At 39.1% G+C, this 23,629-nt stretch overlaps 1 protein-coding gene across 2 annotated transcripts in view; it reads left to right on the forward strand.

Annotated features, from left to right (window-relative positions):
• The window catches only part of ANKRD13D (ankyrin repeat domain 13D), an 860,392-nt gene that overhangs the window by 762,046 nt on the left and 74,717 nt on the right, over nucleotides 1-23,629 (forward strand). For both annotated transcript variants that reach the window (XM_044084174.1, XM_044084175.1), the window contains 3 exons: nucleotides 3,485-3,642; nucleotides 13,223-13,384; nucleotides 17,620-17,783. In XM_044084174.1, the coding sequence (XP_043940109.1) occupies nucleotides 3,485-3,642; nucleotides 13,223-13,384; nucleotides 17,620-17,783 (484 nt within the window). The remainder of the gene's footprint in view (nucleotides 1-3,484; nucleotides 3,643-13,222; nucleotides 13,385-17,619; nucleotides 17,784-23,629) is intronic.

The raw sequence follows: 23,629 nt of genomic DNA on the forward strand, positions 1-23,629 counted from the left end.
TTTTAAACCACCTTTTTATCCAATGAAAGGTATGAGTGAAAACCATGATTAAAAAAATTAATTCTTCCTCTTCAATTTTGATTTTTCCTGCATCCTTTCAAAACATCCTAACTGACCAAGACTACCCAGTAATAACTAAATTAAGCTGATGGTCTGGAGCCTTCTGGGCATGCAGAAGCTATGGGCTTGCAGATTTCCTGAGGTGTATTTTAGAGCTTTTCCCCCAAACTTTTGATTCATTGATGGCTGAGCAAAACTCATATGTATGGAAAAGAAATTCAGTGATTTTTTACATTAGGACACGTTCGGTGATTGTTTACATTAGGACACACAGTAGTAGTTCATGCAGGTGTGGGCAGTGCTGACTTGATTGACATCTCTATCGGGCTGTCAGTTGTGTGCATTTGTTGGTGGGATGATTTGTCAATCTCTTTTTATATTAAGGTGTCCTAAAATAAAGAATCACTGAGACAACTACCCACATCATCCAAGGGGGCTGCTGCCCTGCACCCCTTGCTGTACATAATTTGTGGTCTTACTGTGAGGGTTGTGATGGGTCAGAAGCTCCTCAAAGTACATTGTCCATCTTTTTAATCTCTCTTCTCTTAAAGCACAAAAAATAAATAAAATAACAATATTTTTTCTGAATAAACTTCACTTTAAGTGGATGACAGTCGTCTGAATCCTTGCAGCCCTATTTTGGCCAACATCACACAGGGGGGCGACTCTTGCTGCTGCGCATCCTGGTGTGTCCTAAGGTAAACAATCACCAGAAGTTCAATCTTACTTTTTTATTTCAAGGAAGAAATAAGTTGTATCCAACTTTAAATGCTCAAAGCTGACCAAACACAAGTTCACAGTAAACCAAGAGGACAAATGCTTGTGAAGATACATACATCATATTTGGGAATAGTTCCTCTTGGCAACATCCCACCTCATAATAGGTAATCACTTTATGTGCATCCTCTCTGATGTTAAATTGAGATTAAAACTAAGGCACAAATGCCCACAGTTGTATTTCAAGCTGTTGTTGTCATATTTATATACAGCTTACTTCCTCACCCCCTACCCCCAAAAGTACCCTGATGATTTCAGACTGAGACAAACCCGAAAAAAACAAACATAACATATTTGCTGCTAGATATATATAAACACCATGCTTATTTACTCTCCTTCAAAAGATAGTCACGTATATATACATCAGATGTTTGACTGTGAGGAAAAAGAAACAAAAATAATGATTGAAGTGATGTTTTGCAACTTGTTACTTCTACAGACAGTGCAGTGCTCCTGTACAAGCTGTAGTGGTCTTCTATGCACCTCTCTGAAGTTTGTGAGGAAAGGTAAAGAATTAATGATCATACTGTCCCCAACCCAAAACAAGATACAATGACCTCTGAGGTTTGGGAGGGATGTTGAATAAATAATGACATCATCCCTAAACCCTCCCACAAGTACAGCAACCTTCTGTGTACACCTGTAATCAGGGCTAGTTGTAAACAAGGTGGTGGTTTAGAGCAACTGCGATTATGATGGCCATCTCAAAATGCACTTATACAGCCTTGTTGTACAGGGGCCAGCAGCCCTCAGACGTTCTGAAAGTCTGGATCTTCTTTGATGCATTTATGCCTTTTTTGGGAGTGAGAGATGACTGATAAACTGAGCAAGTGACAACAGGGTCAGTTACTTTCATCCAGGCAACCTCCCACCAAGTACTTATAACCACTTCTATGTACAATTCATACATCTTATTGTGATAAAAGAGGATGTCTAATGTATTTCCCCTTGTTCCAGACAAACAGTTCCCACACATTAAAATATTGCACATTGGTTTTACAGGACTAATGCGATTACGTAAAGCAAAGTAATAAGCAAACAGCAACAGCTAGTTAGTCATTTCCCTCCAGTGAAGACACTGTGGTTATGCCTAGTCTGTCTGTGCATATCAGGTGTCCAGTTAAGTAGTCCATCTTACTTCTCACAAATGCCCATTCACTAGTCCTGCAAAGCCAGATAGCAACCATTAAATGAACAAATGACAAGATGGACAGTTATTTTCATTCAGTCAACCCCCACCCAGAAGTTATAGCCACAACATCTGATGACATACCTCTCAACTGTCCCTAATTTTCACTCAAAGTTTAGCTCTGCCCACCCTTAATCCCTCCTAAAAATGGTGACTTTGGAGAAAAGATGAATTACACTTAATAAATAATGACAATAGTTACAGTTATAGACTTCTTTTACTTAAAAAAACAATATTATTAATTGACATTTTCTTATTCTGTCACTGTCTTACGTTAATTGTACTAACATTTAAAAGTGTCACTGATTATTTCTGGAATTGTCCCTGATTTGTTGAGAGCTATGTCTGATGGCCATGTAATATTTCTCCTCCAGAGTCCATACAAACAAATTAGCAAACATTGAAGGATGCCAATCCAAGTTGCTCCACATAAATTCCAAAGTCAGAGGAATACTGTCCAAACTATCTGGTTAATCACTGTCAGCAATATTGTAAAAATACTTATCTGACCACATGCCACTCCTCTCATCTCAGCTGTCCACACAAAGCCAAAAATATTGTCAGAAAATATCTGGTTGATCACTGCCAACGTTGTTTTAACACAGTAGCAACCTAACTCATCATGCCATTACTTGAAATGTATCCATAATTCTGCAGAATGTCCCTGATTTAATTTCATGTATGTATGTATGTGTATGTATAAATGCTTCCTTCTGACACTCCTACACTTGAATGCTGCAAGGCCTGCACTCCTGTGACCTCGCAACATTTAAAAACGTGATTTACATGATAACTTGAGCACTGCCCCCTGGTTTGCCTGATGTTCCCCAGGGGCATGTTCTTCTTCTTTTGCGGCTTGTTATTTATTTTTAGAGCAAATAAATGTTCCTCTAAAAAATAAACAAAGAGGGAAAGTTTGCCTACATGTAAGGCTGGCCCTGGTGGACAGAGTGGTTATTAGGTGTAATATGTGCAGACTGTCAATTGTTGTCCCTGGTAAGACTACTTGATGTTCATTCTAAGGCAACACAGGAGAGATTGGATTAAATGCCTCATGCAGAGTTTTACAGCATGCATGGGATGGCTGTGTGGAATAAAAAACATAGTCGGCTGGATGTACCATAGCTGGTGCAGTTTGTTATGGTTTAAGCCATGTTACCATCACATTCTCTTTGGTTTTATTCAGAAAGATGTAAATAAGTGAAATTACAGGTGTTTACCTTACTAGGCAATGAGGCAGTTCAGCAGTAGATGGTAGTATTTTAAGGGACAGTGTAACATTCACCATCCTAATGGTGAGCTGTTATAAGGTACAGTGAAAGGTTTTCTGTCATAAAATAAAGGAATTTTCCTCCTAATGAACTTATATTTGTTAGAATTAAGAGAGAAATGGATGTTGCTTAAAAAAATAAGGGTAATAGCCAGAACTATTTTGATTGTGCTTCTTCTGCCTGCTAGGTTCAAGGCTCATCTATGGTTGTGTGAAGACCACCCACTGTCTTTGGTTGAGCAGGTCACACCTATTATCGATCTTATGGCCATAAGCAATGCCCACTTTGCTAAGTTGCGTGACTTCATCACACTGAAGCTTCCTTCCGGATTTCCTGTAAAAATTGGTAAGTGCCTATGCAAAGGTAGGGATAATGGCAGTGCAGTACTGTGCCCCTGTGGTCTCAGAAGAAATGGAAAGTGCTAGAGTTATATTATTTCTAAAGCCTGTCAATCTCCAGAGTGAACGTACTGCTTTTTAAACTCATTCCAACTATCCCTGAAGCCATTTGAGCCTACCTGTTATTTATATTGACCACAGCTTGACTGTCCAGTCATGTGTTATCTCAAACCTCAAGTCCCCAGGATTCTCTTTTGTGCCATCAATGTTGCATTGCCTAGTTAAGAAAGCTCTTCAGATTAAATGAAATAATGCAGACTGCTAATCCAAATTCTGGATCCGGTCTAGATAATGTGGGTTATGAGTATTATAAAAGTTTGAAGGATGATCAAAGGAAAGATTTTTTTTTGGAAGTACTGAATGAGGTATACCAAGGTGGTGTATTGTTTAGAATATGAGAGAGAAGTTAGGATAAGTGGAGACCGATCGTTTTATGTCAAATGGATTACATGTTAATAATGAAATTATGGTACAGAAGAATACTGGGTTTACTGAAAAGGTTAGTAGGGGATGGAAGGGTATGAAGAATTGCTGGTTATGGTATGGAACTGTTATTGAACACGGGTCACCGTGGTGGCACTTTACCAAGTTTGGACTTTAGAAAAGTCCTTGATACTTACTCATATGACGCCTTTGGCAGATCTCAAAGAACTAAGTTTTTGGGAACCGAGTTTTTTTCTGTGAGGGGGTTTGCACACATTCTACATCATTTCCCTTAGTTAATGGATATATAGATGAAGCAAGTGGGAAGCAAGTTTGTCTGCTGAGTGAGTTGATTTATTACCATAGTTATGAGTGGAGTAAATGTTTCAATAACTGGTGGTGTTTGTCAGCTGAGTGAGTTGATTTATTACTGCGGTTATAAGTGGAGTGAATGTTTCAATTACTGATGGAGTTTGTCTGCTGAGTGAGTTGATTTATTACCGTAGTTATAAGTGGATTGAATGTTTCAATTACTGATGGAGTTTGTCTGCTGAGTGAGTTGATTTATTACTGCGGTTATAAGTGGAGTGAATGTTTCAATTACTGATGGAGTTTGTCTGCTGAGTGAGTTGATTTATTACCGTAGTTATAAGTGGATTGAATGTTTCAATTACTGATGGAGTTTGTCTGCTGAGTGAGTTGATTTATTACTGCGGTTATAAGTGGAGTGAATGTTTCAATTACTGATGGAGTTTGTCTGCTGAGTGAGTTGATTTATTACCGTAGTTATAAGTGGATTGAATGTTTCAATTACTGATGGAGTTTGTCTGCTGAGTGAGTTGATTTATTACCGTAGTTATAAGTGGATTGAATGTTTCAATTACTGATGGAGTTTGTCTGCTGAGTGAGTTGATTTATTACCGTAGTTATAAGTGGATTGAATGTTTCAATTACTGATGGAGTCTGTCTGCTGAGTGAGTTGATTTATTACCGTAGTTATAAGTGGATTGAATGTTTCAATTGCTGATGGAGTCTGTCTGCTGAGTGAGTTGATTTATTACCGTAGTTATAAGTGGATTGAATGTTTCAATTACTGATGGAGTCTGTCTGCTGAGTGAGTTGGTTATTACCGTAGTTATAAGTGGATTGAATGTTTCAATTGCTGATGGAGTCTGTCTGCTGAGTGAGTTGATTTATTACCGTAGTTATAAGTGGATTGAATGTTTCAATTGCTGATGGAGTCTGTCTGCTGAGTGAGTTGATTTATTACCGTAGTTATAAGTGGATTGAATGTTTCAATTACTGATGGAGTCTGTCTGCTGAGTGAGTTGGTTATTACCGTAGTTATAAGTGGATTGAATGTTTCAATTGCTGATGGAGTCTGTCTGCTGAGTGAGTTGATTTATTACCGTAGTTATAAGTGGATTGAATGTTTCAATTGCTGATGGAGTCTGTCTGCTGAGTGAGTTGGTTATTACCGTAGTTATAAGTGGATTGATTGCTGATGGAGTCTGTCTGCTGAGTGAGTTGGTTATTACCGTAGTTATAAGTGGATTGAATGTTTCAATAACTGATGGAGTCTGTCTGCTGAGTGAGTTGGTTATTACCGTAGTTATGAGTGGAGTGAATGTTTCAATTACTGGTGGATGGGTATTGGTTTATTGCTGATTCTTTGCTGATACCCGAGTGGTTTTCATTAACTGATGTCATCATTCTGCATGTCTTTGGCAGTACCAGTACTTTCTGAAGAACTTGGAAGAGTGAATTTGCCTTCATTCAGTCCAAGGAGAGCCTGCTAATTACAAGGATTGTAGCTGCCTGATATGTTTACCAATCCCCAAAGAACTCTACTGAAGCAAAAATAACTAAAATGTAGTTGAACATAGTGTGTGCATGTGTCCTATGAAACCTTTAACCTACAATATGACATCAGTTAATATTTCTACATACTTTTTTTACATTCAGGTATTCCATAATAACAGTATTAAGCTCTGTCATTGCCATATTCCAAAAAGAAGCATCCATTACTAAGGCAGCTAAAATTAGGCTTATTCATAACCTTCTCTTGCCATTTTCTTTCTTAAATTATATTAAGCTTCTCATCATACTCACTGACATCATCTTTGGCTCCTTATATTTCTCTTCAGTCTTCATGCTGCATGCAGAGGTTAAGAGATAAAAGTAGTTTGCGAAGTATTTTTACACTGATGTCAGCCGAAGATTTATTCTCTGTCATAAACCTAACGTACGTGACTTGTTACATATATCCATATGCTTGATCTTGTGGTTGTAAATTACACACCGTATGTAATAGATACTTTTATGTTCTTGCATACTTTGCATAGTTCAGTCCTGCTGATATGTATTAGTAGTGATGAAGATGCTTTGTTTATTGGCTGGCGCAGTGGTGCAGCGGTTAACATTGTCACCTCACAGCAAGAGGTTCTCCAGTTAGATTCTCAGCTGGAGTGCCTTCTGTGTGGAGTTTGCATGTTTTCCCTGTGTTCGCATGGGTTTCCTCCGGGTACTCCGGTTTCCTCCCACATTCTAAAGGCATGTGTCTGGACCGTTTCTCCCTGGGCCTCTGCTGAAAATAGGCTCTGTCCTAGTTGGACTTTCCTGGTCAACAAATGTTAAAAATAAATTAAAGCTCTGCGTGAACTTCTACATAGGAAAAAAGAAAAGGTATTGAGGAAAGTTAACTCTCCAAGAGTTACATATTTGTCATGCATGCCATTGTCGTAACAGTTCAGCATGTTCTATGGGCAAGCATAAGTGTACAATAACAACATCATGCTGTTTGAATGCATATTTCTTTCTTGTCATGCAATAGAAAGTATAATGATGCATAGTATCTGATGAACTTCTTTGAGTTAAGCCTAGTTTACCCTCATGCCAGTATTACTCCATCTGGGGGAGAGAGGGACTGAGAGAGAAAATAAAAGCCATAAGTAATATTTAACATACATATATAACGTGGAAACATGGAGGTGTTTAGGACAGATGGCAGGGAGGTTTTAACCAGATTGTTTAATGAAGTCTTGGAAAGTGAGAGGGTGCCTGAGGAGAGGAGAAAGAAGTGTTTGTGTACCGATTTTTAAGAATAAGGGTGATGTGCAGAGCTGTAGTAGCTACAGAGAGATAAAAGTGTAGTAGCTACAGGGGGATAAAACTGATCAGTCACAGCATGAAGTTATGGGAAAGAGTAGTGGAAGCTAGGTTAAGAAGGGGGGTGATGATTAGTGATCAGCAGTATGGTTTCATGCCAGGAAAGAGCACTACAGATGCAATGTTTGCTCTGAAGGTGGTGTTGGAGAAGTATAGAGAAGGTCAGAGGGAGTTGCTTTGTGTCTTTCTGGACTTATGACGGTGCATAGAGAGGAGTTCTGGTACTGTATGAGGTAGTCGGGAGTGGCAGAGAAGTATGTAAGAGTGGTACAGGATATGTATGAGGGTAGTGTGACAGTGGTGAGGTCTGCAGTAGGAGTGACATATGCATTTAAGGTAGAGGTGGGATTACATCAAGGATCAGGTCTGAGCTCTTTCTTATTTGCAATGGTGATGGACAGGTTGACAGATGAGATCAGATAGGAGTCCCCGTGGACTATGATGTTTGCCGATGATGTTGTGATCTGTAGTGAGAGTAGGGAGCAGGTTGTGGAGACCCTGGAAAGGTGGAGATATGCTCTAGAGAGGAGAGGAATGAAGGTCAGCAGGACTAAAACAGAATATATGTGTGTGAATGAGATGGAGAATAGAGGAATGGTGAGGATGCAGGGAGTAGAGCTATTCTAGGTGGATGAATTTAAATACTTGGGATCAACAGTCCAGAGGAATGATGAGTGTGGAAGGGAGGTGAAGAAGAGAGTACAGGCAGGGTAGAGTAGGTGGAGAAGCATGTCAGAAGTGATTTGTGACAAATGAGTACCAGTAAGAGTGAAAGGGAAGGCCTATAAGATGGTAGTGAGACCAGCAATGTTATATAGGTTGGATACGGTGGCATTGACAAAACATTAGGAATCAGAGATGCAGATAGCAGAGTTAAAGATTTTAAGATTTACATTGGGTGTGACAAGGATGGACAGGATTAGGAATCTGTATATTAGAGCGTCACCTCAGGTTGGACAGTTTGGAGACAAGGCCAGAGAGGCAAGATTGCGTTGGTTTGGACATGTGGTGAGGAGGGATGTTGGGTATATTGGGAAAAGGATGTTAAGGATGGAGCTGTCAGGTAAGAGGAAAAGAGGAAGGCCAAAGATGAGGTTTAAGAATGTGGTGAAAGAGGACATGTAGGTGGTTGGTGTGAGGTGTGACAGAGCAAGATGCAGAGGACAGGAAGAAATGGAAAACAGATGATCCACTGTGGCGACCCCTAACGGGAACAACTGAAAGAAGAAGTAATTTGTCTTCCATACTTGACCTGGTGTCTTCCCCAACTCTCCCACTATACTGAAGAGCCATATCTGCTGGTCTCTCTCTGACTTTAGACCAGTTGCAAAACTCTTTTGAGGAAGCTCCATTTGCAACCAGCCTTAAATTCTAACTAATCCAGAAACTACTATAAAAAAACTGTGGAGAAAAAGAGCATCTTGGTTGCTTTTTGGTTTAATACATCCGCACTTTATCCTACCAGGTGTATCTCTCAACATCAAATACTGCCTTTAAAAGTAATCATCAGTTATAAGTGGAAGTGCATTACCTTCTTTTTATGGAGGTGGTGATCATTTCACCCACTCCAACACTGATTATCCTTGTATACCATGTTTCTTTAGGGATTGCTTCAGACTCTGTGTAGAGAAATAAGCAGTAGCTGTTCAGCTGTAATCCAGTGTTTTCAGCCCTTTGGAACTCTAGCAGTATTTATTCTGAGAATCCATACTGGAGCATCCTTTCGCCTGCTGGCTGTAGAACATTTATTAGTCTTGCTGACCATCAGCGCATTAGCTGTTTCCTTGAAGTATGACTTCTGGCCATGTTGTCGTTGGTGTATCTGAATCCTTTGCTTAATTCCTACCCTTTTCTTTGGACTGTAACAACTGCTTGGATTTGGCTCCTTCTTGGTCATTATTCACATTTTGTAGGCTTTGCATGATTGCAGTCTTCTTCATGCCTCTCTCTCTCTCTCTCTCTCTCTCTGTTGTCATGGCCTTCTGCCCTTTTATGGATTGATATGCTGTGCTATCCTTTTATTCTTCAAAGCCTCCCATTATGTCTGCTTGTAGGTTACAAACTGTAGTCAACGTTTTTTTTTTTTTCTGAGTGCAATTTTAAGGTACTCCCATGACTCTGCTAAAGAGTTAACGTAGGCGATCCTGTCTCATACTGTTAGGGCAAGTGTTGAGAGGTAACCAACTATTGTGGGAAAACCTTTTGGCTATAGATTGACATTTAAGAAATTCTGCTGCCTTACTTCTCCTACATAAACACAGAGAGGTCTTGTACAAATTGTAGTTTACATCCCTGTCACAAGATCACTATTGCCTTCCACCTTACCTGACTCATCTATTCTCTAGATGTATATGCATATAGGGCCATGAGAATATGACTCTGTGATAACCTTTGTGTTTGTTTTCCTCACAAGCTGTGAATTCTAGCAGCGCCCACTGTCATATGTGTTGGAGATACAGTTCTTCCATATTTTCTTTAGACACAGCATCATGCCATTTGTTCTTTTTTAATTTCTTCATCGATTTCAATAAAACAGATATTACATCTCAAATATTAGCTCTTCAGATCATCTACTTTGTTGTGCATCTTTTTCATCTGCTCTTCCAGCCTCCTTGTCTTGTCACTCCTGCTTCACTTCTAGGTTTTAATTGTCAACTCTTTCTGACAGTACACCTAACCAGTTTTCTGTTTCCTTAACTACCTCCTGCCTGCTTACCTCTGTACTCAGTTTAAGTCCAAATCTTATGTAAACAAGGAGAGAAGCTTGAATGTAAAGACCAGTATTTCCTTAATGTTGACTGACTTGAATTGCTGAGGTAATGATTTGTCAAATTGGCATTCCATTGTTTGGATTATTTACATTCCCGGTCAACAAATGTTAAATAAAATAAAATAAAAATAAAATACTATTTGATGAGTGGGAAGGACCTTACTGTTGCCTACACAAATATCTCCGTTCATGTAGATGAGGATTGCAGTGAAAGAGCTAGGCTGCCATTTTTACTTGGACTAACCACACCCTACCCTGCATTTTTTCTTTAAAATGAAATTCGGCTGTCACATATCCTGCAAGATATAAAAGGTCTCACTAGAATATGGCCCCTTCATCAGTGACCTTTGCACCCCTTTTGGTGTCATCAGTGTAGTAGCTGATCTTGCTATCCAACCCCAGTGTGTAGTATCCGTCATAGTTATACAAACCAGAAAAAGTGCTGGCACTGACATTTGCACAGTTACAATGGTTGCTAGCTTCCTTTGTAAATGTCCCTATCACTTTACATTTCCATTCATAATACCAGTTTATTGCTCATTTCACCATTTTTGTCCCCACCAGTCTCCTGTGAGTTACAGTACTGAAGTCCATGGTTATTACAGCTGCAAAGTTTCACCTCAGTGGTGACTCTAGGCTAGAAATAATCATTTTGACTGACAGGACTTCTGCTGTTTGGAGCCATGCTTAAAAGTGTATTAGTCATGTTTAAAAGCAGTTTTCTTTTACAGTTAATTTCCATGTTGTACTCCTCATGATAAAGTTGCAAGTGATTTTGAAAAAAATGTAAGATTATAGTGTATTGTTTAACTTTTGGTTTTGGTGTTTACTCAGGTTTTCATTATAACCACACCCACATAATGATGTCATGGTAGGTATTGAGCAATTATTTAACTTGAACTGCAAATCATCATGGGTAATCAAAAACAATGTACCTCTTAAATGGAGCCACTTCTTGTTTATGTTGTGGTTTCACTACTACATCATCACATGCTGCTTTTCAAACTGAGGTGTTCCATCTCCATTAACAGTTCTGATGGATTTAGCAGGGAAATACAGTGGTCTGTACATTAATTTAGGGTGTGAGGCATTGTGGGTACAGTCTTTTATGATGTCAAGGCGTGGATTTTCAGCTCTGAGAAAAATATTCAAGGGAAGGTCCACACTGATAAAATAAAATGCAGAAACAACACATTTTTGCATTAAAAACTGCACATGCTGGTATTGTATATAGTAAAGATGTCATACCCATCTCCAAAAGGTTGTTACTTACATTTGCTTTAGAACATGACCAATACACTTTAAACCCATTTACAGGGGATCTGCATCCAGGAACTCCTTCAGATTACCCTACAGAAAATTGTTTTTGTAAACTTTCCTGGGATGAAAGAGTACGTAAGACAGGCCTGTAACTGTCTTGCACCATCCTTGACCCACCTTTGAGTGATGAATCCTTCCTGTCCTATATTCAGCCCCAGTTTGTAAGGCAAATGTGTATGCTTCATTCACTAGTATAAAAAACACTATTACATCTAAGGAAGCAGTTTGTCAGGGTTGTTTGCCTTATTAGTTGTCCACCACAACTTGAAACCTTGTTAGTTTAAAAAGACACTGTTATTTTTCATTTTGGCATTTTGATGGGCTTATTTAAGAAACTACTTGTTAGTAACAATTGTTCTTTTTTGAAGAATGAATCCAAGATATTTATTTACAATAAACTCTTTCTTTTTGTAGAGTGAAAGCAGTGTATTTTGCTCACAGTACTTCATTCCAGTGATCTTTCTAGAAAGTTTTAAATTGGCTATGAATGTAGTCTGTGTGTGAGCATTGCAGTGCATTCCAGTACGATTCAGACGTACAAATTGGTGTGCATGTGTGTTTGCTGGGGATAGGACTCTTACATCATGAAGGAACACATTGCATAATCTGTTTGTTAGTTTCAGGAAGTGCTAAAACCCTTAAAACTAAAAGTAGCCGAGTGTGGTTGCAAAATTAGCCATGCATATTACCACTACTGAGAAAGGATGCAGATGAAAATCATTAACATCTCTAGTTAACAGTAGCAAAACAGTCCTAACATAGGGTTGTTCAGCTTTAAATTGCATAACAACCATATTATCTTGTCCCCTTTTCCTTTCATGGACAGATGCCACTGATTTTATATGCACCTGTCAGTGATGCAGTGCACCTGGCTTTACCTTACATACCTTAGGGTTGTAACAGATGTCCTTATCCTGCTGCTTATACCTATTTCAATTAAACTACTGACTTGTGTGGCCATATCTGTGATGTAGCACTTTGGTTTACACTGCTGCCTCTGACGTTTATGGCTTGAAATGTGATAACTGGTGGAGGGGCTAGTGGGAACCTTTGTAGGGGTAAAAGTGAGGCTCTGTCTTCTTATATTCTTATAAAAAAAAAGTTGAAAACCACAACCACACTGAGATTAAACTTAACATGGACTGAATTAGATGACATTGCAAAGACCCAAGAACAAGGGTGCATAGTCATGCATTCACCCTGATGTCACTGCAGCTTAAGAAAAGGAGGAAAGTTTACTTTCCAAGGTTTATGTAAGTGGAATAGCAGTGCATATCATTGTCTCCAGTGAAGTAGAAATTTTGAGTGTATTTGTTTTCCTTTCCAGCAAGAATAACCACTGCAGCGTAGAGAAATGCCACAGACTTCAAGTGATATGGACAGGAGCCAGGCCATTGGCTTGCCCATTCTAGGAGGGAGGGAAGGAGAGGTTTCTGCCTCTGATTTAGCACTTCTGCATTGATGGGGGTAGTGCTGTAATTGCATAGTACTTGGCAAATGAATTCTGCATAGCAGTGTGCTCGGGACCTAGTTGATATTACATGTGGTGATGAGTGTAACGACGAGCAGCCCCACCCAGTTAGGACATACCAAACATTCCCTAACTTTCTGGGCCAGCATATGTATTGCTGCTGAGTTGGTCTGTCCTACCTTTCCCCTTTTCCAGTATGTCTACAGTCAAGGTGGTCTCAGCCCCAAGAGGTCATACTGGGAACACTTAAGGTAGGAGCAACTGGAGCAACACCAGATATCTGATTGTCTGCTGAATTAGTACACAAAAAAGCATAGAATTGTAGATTTTATTGTTATTAGACAGGGCCAATGATTTCCATTTGTCTTTTACCAGAAATCCCACTGTTCCATGTCCTTAACGCCCGGATAACCTTCAGCAATTTATGTGGCTGTGATGAAACTGTAGAATCGGTCCATGTTCAATCTACAAGTTCAGTCTCATCTCTGAGTGATGAAAGTCCTGCTTCTGCTAGTGGTGCCATGGGAGCCACACAAGGTAGGTAGCACATGTTTCGGTTACTATTAAGTTTGGACGTTTTGCATGCTTCATGGCAACAAAATGTGAAAAATAAACATCCCTGAATTTAGAAGAATGACTGCTAGTTTGTCTTGTGTATGTGTGTGTATGTTATGTATATACACATACATATATATATACACACACACACATATATATATATATATATATATATATATATATATACACACACACACACACACACACGTATATATATATATATATATATATATATATATATAAATATATATATATATATATATATATATATATATATATATATACACATACAAATCTGTATTATTAAAAAAAAACATGTTTCAAGGCAGTTAGGCTTTCATTGTCAAGCGTGTAAATAAGTACACAAACCTTAAATGATTACCCAAATAGGGTAAGCCAGATGCCCACTGAAAGTCCAAGGGTTGTCATTATGATCCTTGCTGAATCTAAGTGAAAATGGAGGTAACATATAGACATTCTAAGCTTGCTGTATGGCCCTGTTAATCCCCACCTCTGAGGTACAGCAGTCTTTGATTTAAATAGCATGGATGTGCAGGGTGCAGCCTTTCATGCTGGGATTCAGGAAGTAAACATTTAAAAGCAAAACAATTAACTGTTTTCTGTGACATCCACATTTTGACTTTCAAAGTCTCAGGGTTTCATGACTTGTAGTATTGGGTCTTGCAGTTTTCAAAGGGAGCCAGAAAAAACTTTTACTTTAGAAATTGGGAATGTCTCGCGCAGACAGTGATGTAGATATCCCAACTTATCTCAGACAATAATGACTATGTTTTAATACTGCCCACCCCCCGCACCATAAATTACAAGGAAAGGGGGTAGGTACTTCTTGATCTACTACTGTTGCAATGTAGGTGTGCTTGTGTGTGTGTAGCAAATTAACACACCAAAAGGACATTTGGATTACAAAATGTGAAAGATAAGACTGTTTTAAAGTGTTAACATGTTAACTGTTTTAAAGTGTTAACATGTTATATTTGCAAGGGAGCTGTCCTAATTATGTATTGCACCTTAAAGTTTTCTGCACAGCAGAAGTTTAAAATGGTGCTCAGTTTGTTCAATGTTTTCAGTTGCCAACCTGATTTTTATTTCTACATGATTGTAGAACTTGTTAGTTGGATATAATAGACATCCCTTGATTATCACAGTACCATATATTTCAGCCGATAGGGAAATCTGCTCATTGTATATTTTTTTGTCACAGAGACTGTAGTTTGTTACCTTAACCATACTAAAATATGCATTTGTTTTAAGCAAAATAAAATTATACACAAGTAATTTTGTCCAGTCAAAGGGCAGATACTGAAATCACTTAAAGCAAAGGTGATGATAACATAGCAGAGATGCTCAAAGTATGAAGACTTAATTGAAATATTTTTTCTCTGCAGTCAGTATAACATTTGTTAGGCCACAAACTGAGATAATATGTTTTAAGTTGTTTTCAGGATGCTTTCAGAAGGTTAGCAGTCTTCTACTCTGCAATCTTGTTCTTTTTTCGGCTTTTCCTGGTTAGGGGTCGCCACAGCGGATCACCTGTCTGCTCATGATTGGCAGTAGAGTTTTACAGTGTTGAGTTGCCAGCCCGGTGCCCAACCTTCCACAGAAGGCACACACACACATGCCCTAAGACCTAGGGCCAATTTAGAGTGTCCAATCAACCTACAGCATGTCTTTAGGATGTGGGAGGAAACCGTAGCACCCGGAGGAAACCCACACGACCACAGGGAGGACATGTAGACTCCGCACAGAAGGCACCCCAGCCGAGGATCGAACCAGAGAACCTCTTGCTGTGATGCAGCAATGCTAACCACTGCACCACCGTGCAATCAAAGCACCAATTCAATTTTCAGTGCTGGTGTTGTATCAGCAGCATTTCAGGTCTTGTGGCAACACTTCTGAACATCTTGAATGCAGAGATTGGTCATGTTTCTGTGTGGTGGTCACATATTCTTTTCATGTAACAGGAACAAACGGACTCAGGCAAGGCTCCTTTCTCCAGTTTAAAAACTCAGGTTTATTCACAAATCGAACTGCACAAGCGCTTTCACAAAATGCTTCATCAGGTGCTTAAAAATTGGTGTAAAACACCCCTTTTTTATACATCTATTTACAAATCATATGACATGTCCCCTTAATGATCACATGATTGTGACATCAGCATTAAGGCATTATAAACATAACTAAAACATTTTAAAGCATTTTATTAAAATAAAATAAATCATTAAAAATAAAAATATTAAACTATCTAAAAAGAGGTCTTAATTTCAACTTAGGTTTCAGGGGGGCACGGTCATTTAAGCCATGTCCTGCATCCCCCCTTAATCTAACTATCCATGTTGCCTCTAGTTCCTCAGTCCAATTACGTATATCACCTGCTCTGGCATTCAAATGCACCCTACCTATTGCCGTAAACTTAAAAACATGCATTGAATCTGTATTAATAACATGTTTGGCTAAGGCACTAACTTTATTCCTCTTGCTTATGTGATATAAATGTTCATGTATTCTGTCTTTAAAACACCTGTCAGTTTTACCAGTATAACATTTCCTAAAACTTAAACAATGGGCAAGGTAAACAATATGTTCAGTTTCACATGTAGCACTAACTTTAAATCTGTACTTCTTTTGGTCAGGATGGTCACACTCCAAACTAGTATATATCACCCCACAAAAAGAACATTTACCACATGGCAAAGTCCCTATAAAATCCTGTTCCAACAACCTATATTTTGGACAGCAAAGTCTTCTTTTCAGGGAATTTTTGTTCCGAAAGAGGAACTTAGGTTCACAATCTATAACCGTGGCTATGTCTTGATCAGTAGTCAAAATATTCCAGTGCCTCCGAATTATATCCATATATCTGTTAACATCACTAGTATAACTTAAGGGGACTTTCAGCTTATTCCTCCTCTGCCCTGTGCCACCCTTTGCGTCAGACTACTGCCATGTGAGGAATAGGGTTTAGCTCTAGTATCCCTCATGTTTACATCTGTTACATGGGTTGGGAGCGTGGCTTAATGGTTAAGGCATTTGCCTTACAAATACAAGGTGCAGGGTTTGAGTCTAAGAAGGGAAAATTGGCTAAGCTTAAAATGGCTCGCAAGGGCAGTTAGCTTAGTACTAATCTATGAACCTATAAACCTGAATCATTCCTTCACTATAGCCCCTTTCTCTTAATTCCTTGGACTACATTTTTAAAGGTGTATTGTGGATGCATACTGTCTTTCTGTAACAAATGGTTCACATGACAGATTTTCCTATATAGTGTAGTATAAACTTCCCCTGTCTCATCCTTCTTAACTGTAACATCCAAAAAAATTTACTTCTAAGTCAGAGCACTTTGATTTAAATCTGAAAAAAAAAGTGCTTTCATTAAGATACTTCTCAAATTCAAAACAAACTGACATCTCCCTTTTGCCATGCTATAAAAAGAGTCAGTTTGTTTGTTCCTGTTATTTGGATTCTGTCTGTATTTGGGCACAGGTACCTGGTTGCTGGAGGCATTTTACATTTGTTTTTGGATTGACATATTCTTTTCATGTTTGTATGGATTTCTAACAGAGTTTCCAATTTCCCTCCACATTCTAAGGACATGCTGACAGATAAATTTGTCATGTTTAAATGTTTCTAGGTGAGTTTATATATATATATATATATATATATATATATATATAGAGAGAGAGAGAGAGTGTGAGTGTATACATGCTCGCGCGTGTGTGTATGTGCGTGCACGCATCTGTGTGAGAGAGACTTGCCCTTGACTAAGTTGCCATCATCTGAGGGTTGTTCCTGCTTTGTGGTCATTTTGCACCCCCCCCCCACCACCACCACCACCATCACTACCACATCATCATGAATTGTATAACAGCAGTTATCAAAAAAAAAAGGATAGATAGCTAGCTAGCTGGATAGCTAGCTAAATAGATAGATAGGTAGATGTGGGTGCGATACTTGATATATGCAGCATATACTTAATGGTGTGGAGCGATTGCTGGGATTGTTACCCACTTTCTAGCTAATACATTATTGTTCAGTAAGAAAGAAGGTGAGCAATCCGGAGGAAGTGAGAAAAGTTATTGAGCTGGAGCGAGAGAGATCATAGTTCATGGGAAAGATGAAGTAAAGGCTTGCATATAAATATACTGGGTGGAGCAATGATATTTCCAAACCCTAATTCTGTGTTTTCTGTCCCATAGCTTCATCATTTACTTGCGAAGTAGACCCATCTGTATTTGAGGTTCCTCAGAACTATACTATGGTAGGTGCTGGGAGAAGTGAACCAATGCGGGATGAAGATGATGACTTATTGCAGTTTGCCATTCAGCAGAGCCTTCTAGATGCTGGAACAGAAACTGATCAGGTAATTTTCTTCTACTTATTATAGTATTTTTATTGTTGAAACTATATATGCACCAGACTAAGGAATCACATTCAGTTGTCAGACAGTATTTCAGATTATTAACTTTTGATTTTTATCTTGTGATAATTCCCATTAATGTGAAGCAGAGTTCCTCCCTGCATTTATTTAAGCACAAATGATCGAATTTGTGCTTAAATAAATGCAGGAAGGAACTCTGCTTCACATTAATGAGAATCATGTTCCAGAGATGGGATAGTCTCTGAGGCACATACTTATCTGTCTAACATGTCTTATTTATGTTGCAGATGAAGTTTAGGTCCCTTGATCAGGTGATGCTGGTTGTTTTGTGGATGTGCAACAGGTCCATTAGGCTTGGAGCAGAGGATACTTTAAAGGCCAGGCATAGGTCACCTCTGAGCAGCCTGTAGGTGACCAAGTACAAGGATAAATCTTTGAGGTGGTCAGTGTAAGAGATGTTGTCTACATCATGTATTCTTTTTGTGAGGAACCTCTGTGGATGCTCCAGTTGTTGCGTAATCCTGGTGAGGGTCATACCAAAGGTGGCATTGTACTGAACTATGGCATCTTTAAACCTAGATGCCATGCCCTTGCTGATAATTTCTGCAACACAGAATAATTGCTTTACTACAGTAGGCACATGATGGTCAAATGCCAAGTCACTGTCTACATTTTTTCCCAAATCCTTGACCACAGGGTCACATCTTAGGGGTATATTTTTAATGCAGTAATTTCCAGGGGTGGCTGTTTTTCTAAAAGCCACTATTATCCATTTTTTGGCATTGAGTTTTAGACTGTGGATGTTCTTGGAGGATGTTTGTATCTTTGGTGGCTCTGTGGCTTAAGTCCATTTGCAGTTATTTGCAAACTTGTTCATCCAGAGGTCCTTGATTTTCGGCTTGACTTCAAATATGTATATGCCAAAAAGGATATGCCCCTATACTGAGCCCTTGGAGATTGCTCTAGTGACTAACCTTTTTGTGGAGGTTGACTCGCCTCTCCTGACTTCTTGTGTCCTATCTATGAGTGAACTACATATCTAGTGAGTGATGTAAGGGTTTTTACCTAATTTCATGAGCTTGTCTACAATACCTGAATGGGGAATTGTTTCAAATGCTTTGGACATGTCAAGCTATGTAGTATGTATCATTTTGCCTGTGTCCATTGCTTTACTTTCTTGAATAAGTCCACCATTTTGAGAAGGCATGACCTGCTCTTCATGAATCCAGACTGAGTTGGAGCCAATGACTGAAGGTTTCCTATGTTGTTGTTTATCATGTTATTGATTTTCCTTTACATGGCCTTGCCTATGAGACTAGTCAGGCTTGGGTAGCAGTGGTTTCTTGTAGTTCTAGTCCATCCTCCTTTCATAGGTTCATAGGTTCATACTAGGCTATCTGCCCTAGGGCATTTATAAGCCTAGCCAGAGTGTGTTTGGCTTTCGACACCCATTTTAAAATAATTTTGCTATGCCCTTTTTCGAGGTTAGTATACTATGCCTCTGTCTAACAGTGACACAGAAGTGATACCCGGGGTAAACCTACGATCTTCCATCCACTCATCAAGATTCCTCTTGAAGAGAGTCAATGAGGGACTCTGCCTAACCTGGACTGGGATTTTATTCCAGAGTGAAGGGAGCCTCTGGGTTATGAATCTGTCCCTCCAGCATGTCCTATTTATTTCAGTGCTGAGGTTCAAGTCTCTCGAGCACGTAGCTCGATGGGATTTGGATTTTCTGAGGTGCAGCATGTCCATTAATTCCGGGTTGGACATGGCTTTATACGTCAGGCACAAATCGCCACTGAGCAGGTGGTATGCCACTGAGTAGAGCTGGAGTTTCTTTAACCGGGCAGCATATGGCATCTGTTTGAGCCCTTTGATCCTCTTGGTGAGGTACTTTTGGGGTCTTTCCAGTTGCTGCAGGTGTCTGGTAAGGTACATCCCAAAAGGGGCATTGTACTCAATTATGGGCCTGATGAGGGATGAGTAAAGAGGCACAATGACCTCCCCTGATCTAGATGTGAATCCCTTCATGATTAGGTGAGGCACAAAGCTTGGTTGGAGGCTACAATTGTAAAGTGCTTCTAGTGGGCACAATAGGAAATGGTTCATGCTATTAATGAGGCATACTGGGATATTATCAGGTCCCATCAATGCAATGTTTTTGACTTTGGGGAGTGCATTGAGGACCTGTTTTCTAGTGATAATTGGGCGAACTGTTGTTCAGGCTGTTTCTTGAGAGGTGTCTAGGGGTGAAAGTGGGTTAAAATTGGGGCTGAACCTATTGGCCAGTAGCTTTACTATATCTTCCTGTTCAGTATAGGTGGCTTCATTTACAATTCATTCAGCACATTGTTGTGTATTGTCTTTGTGGTTTGGGAAGTAGCTGAAGAATGCCTTGTGCTTGTCCTTAGCCTTTGTTACACTTAATTAGTCCTCTGAGTTGTTTATATGGTTTGATGAGGGAGTTCTTACATTCTTGCTAGGCATTGTACTTCCTTTTTTGGCCATGATTTTGATCCTTTTGTTATACCACCTACTGATGTTGGAATTCCACCAAAGTGTGTTGCTTTGAATTTTTTATGTGCTTATTTCAGCGAGGTACTACTGCATCAAGCAGTGATATGCAAGGTTTTAAAGTTTTTTGTTTGTGAACAATACTGATGTCATTCGTTTTATTTTTATTTTGAATGAGACAGCTTTGTGGTCTGACTTGACCAATGAGGATGTTACACTTGGGGAGGAGGAAGCTTTAGGCCTGGTTTGCAGTATTTCCCCTATGTTGGTGAGGATGACGTCAAGGATGCTGGCATCCGTAGTGGGTGTATAGACTAGCTGGTCCAGGGCATTCAGGTTGACAAAGTCCAGGAATTTTTGTGTCACACACCCTCCTATTGTCTCTCTGACACAGGATCATTTATTTATGTAGTATCACACTCCCTCCTATTGGCTGTCTGGCACAGGACCATTTATTTATGTAGTATCACACTCCCTCCTATTGGCTGTCTGGCACAGGACCATTTATTTATGTAGTATCACACTCCCTCCTACTGGCTTTCTGGCACAGGACCATTTATTTAGTGTCACACTCCCTCCTATTGGCTGTCTGGCACAGGACCATTTATTTATGTAGTATCACACTCCCTCCTATTGGTTGTCTGGCACAGGACCATTTATTTATGTAGTATCACACATGGAATTTCTCACTTTGTACCCATGATCAAGCAGTGGCTCCCTGTTGAAATGTCGGCAATGGTATTACTGAGTGCCAGCGTACCAGGAAAAAAACAAAACTGCAGGAGAAGAGTGAACATCAAACATCGCTCACCCCCCATCCTGGAGAACTTTTATCTTCTAAGTCTAAGATCCCCATACCTTGGAGAAGCAGAAATATTCAGAGAAATGGCAATCTCAGAAGTGATATATGTAAGTCTGTTTTTTCAGCCATTCAGTCTCCCATATTCTGGGACTCGTTGAAACGTGTCCTGACATTAAAATGGTTGACTTTGGCAGCTTTTGTGTCTTTTTGTCACACGGGATAATAGTTGTTCTGCACAAACTTGAGTAGAGCCCTGCTGCACTAGCTGCACTATGTGTTACACTGAGAAATTCCTGCCTGTTAATCTCTCAGTGCTGCCCCCTTTGTATGCAATATTTGTTATTTATTTCATGACTTCAAGCACACAAATTATGTCAGCAGTACAGTGTAAGGTGTGTGTGTGAGTGGGTGGGCGTGTGTCTGTGCAAGTAAGTGAGAAAGTGCAAGAGAAAGATATGAGCACCTGTATTTGCAGAATACATTTTGTTTTTCTTTATCTCATACTGGTATTCTTTCAGCTAGCAGTGCAGTACAATTTAGGACTCTGGTTTGAGGTATCCTTTCATTATTTATTTACTTTTGGAAATGAGTGGATGCTCACATATTTTTTAGACTTTGACTTGAATCGTATGGCACAGCTGTATGTAAGTTGAATATGATGTATGAGGAAAGTGTAGAGAAATTAATATAAAAGGCATGATTTGGGGAGTAGGACAGAATCTAAAGTATAGCATTTGAAGCAGCCTTACTGATTGCTCTGGCTCTCTCTTTTTTAATTGTTGCTGTCATACCTCTCAACCTCGAAACATCAAAAATCTGGACAAAGGCCCATGAAAAGTAGGTACAAATCTGTATGCTGATTAACATAAAATTTGCATATATAATTATGTAGCCTCACCCACTCCAGTGGAATTGTGGGTTACCAACATTTAAACAAATGGAAAAACAGACAAAATATTAAGCACAAAATATGACTTTTGCTATATAATATAGTATTTTCTGACCTGAAATTGATTATATCTAATGTAATATTACAGTGCATGAGTGTGATAAGTGCTATTGTGAGTGGTATTGTACTAGACAAAGGCTTCCTTAAGTAACCCTTCCCCAGATCAACATCCTGAAGCCAGAGTTGCAATGGTTTTTCGCAGCTTCATTTCCCACAATTTAAGGAAAATATCATGTGCGACATGTACACCATTCCTTTCGTTAATATAGTACTATAAAGCATTTATGAGTTGTACATGATGATGTGCTCTGTTTTGCAAAAATAATCCACACAATAGTAAAGAAAACAACAACAAAAAGCATTAACAAATTACTAGATTGCCACTGCAGGGACAAACATTACCCTGCCTACACATCAGAACTTAAACTGCTATGACCTTTTGTCCAGTCAATGCTATTTTATGGTGCCATCATGGATCCAAGCTTTGCAGCAAGTCAGTTAATAATGTTGGAAAAGTATGTCATAAATCAGCATAGTTACCCTAGGCTCTGCATCTAGACCCCCAAACACTGCCATCCCAGTCATTCTTCGTGGCCTTTATTTAAAAACAAACATAATTATATATTGCTAAACAATGCCTTTAAATTTCTCCAGAGTCCAGGCTAAAGATTCAACATCAATCTCTTAATTTCATTAAATGGTATCCTGCAAAATCTCTCTATTTAGGTAAAAATCAACTCATGAAGACCTCATAAAGTCATAGGTTATACAATGGTAGTCTACTCCGATACTTCATGGGAAGTGCATGGAAGAACTTACCCTCAGGAATAAAGGTCTTTAACCACTACACTGACAAGGTACACTCCCACTGTTATGAACTGTTCTTACTCTTTCATCCTTTCCCTCTATTCCTATTTTAGTACAACACCTGCACTTGCATCATACTAGTTCTGTACAATTTACATCTGTCTTATTTTATACTGCAGCCCCCTCCCCACAAAAAGAGATGTGCTAAAACAATTTACGAGCTTTACTCTTCATATTTTTATACTGTCTCATTCTTTATATGACCAGCAATTCACTCAGTATATATTGCTGTTATTAAATAGGCACATGCAAAGTACAATATTACTACAGGCACTTTGTTCACTACATTGATTTCTTTGGATAACACTAACCTCTGTAGTGTATGCCATCAAATAAGCTACTAGATTATATAGCTGTGTACATTAAACTAAACTTTGAATATCCCAGTCAACAAAACATAATGCACAAGCACCAAAATGAAACATTTCCCCAGAACCCCACTAATCCTTTCAGCAGTATTTCTCAAAGTATGTACACGCACCAAAATGATTCCCCCAGCAATCCATCCATTCCCTTCAGTAGTTTCAAGTATGCACAAGCAGTCAAGCACCAACATGAAGCATTTTCCCCACCACACCAATCCCTTCAGCAAGACAACGGTTGGCTATGGCATTCATAATGATGGACTGGGACTTTACATGTTTGTTAATCCGTGAAGAAGACTGAAGAGTGGTAGTATGTGGTTAAGCAAAC

The sequence above is a fragment of the Protopterus annectens genome, chromosome 9.part0 (assembly GCF_019279795.1).
Source record: "Protopterus annectens isolate FY-2018-M chromosome 9.part0, PAN1.0, whole genome shotgun sequence".
In the NCBI taxonomy this organism is placed as follows: Eukaryota; Metazoa; Chordata; order Ceratodontiformes; family Protopteridae; genus Protopterus; species Protopterus annectens.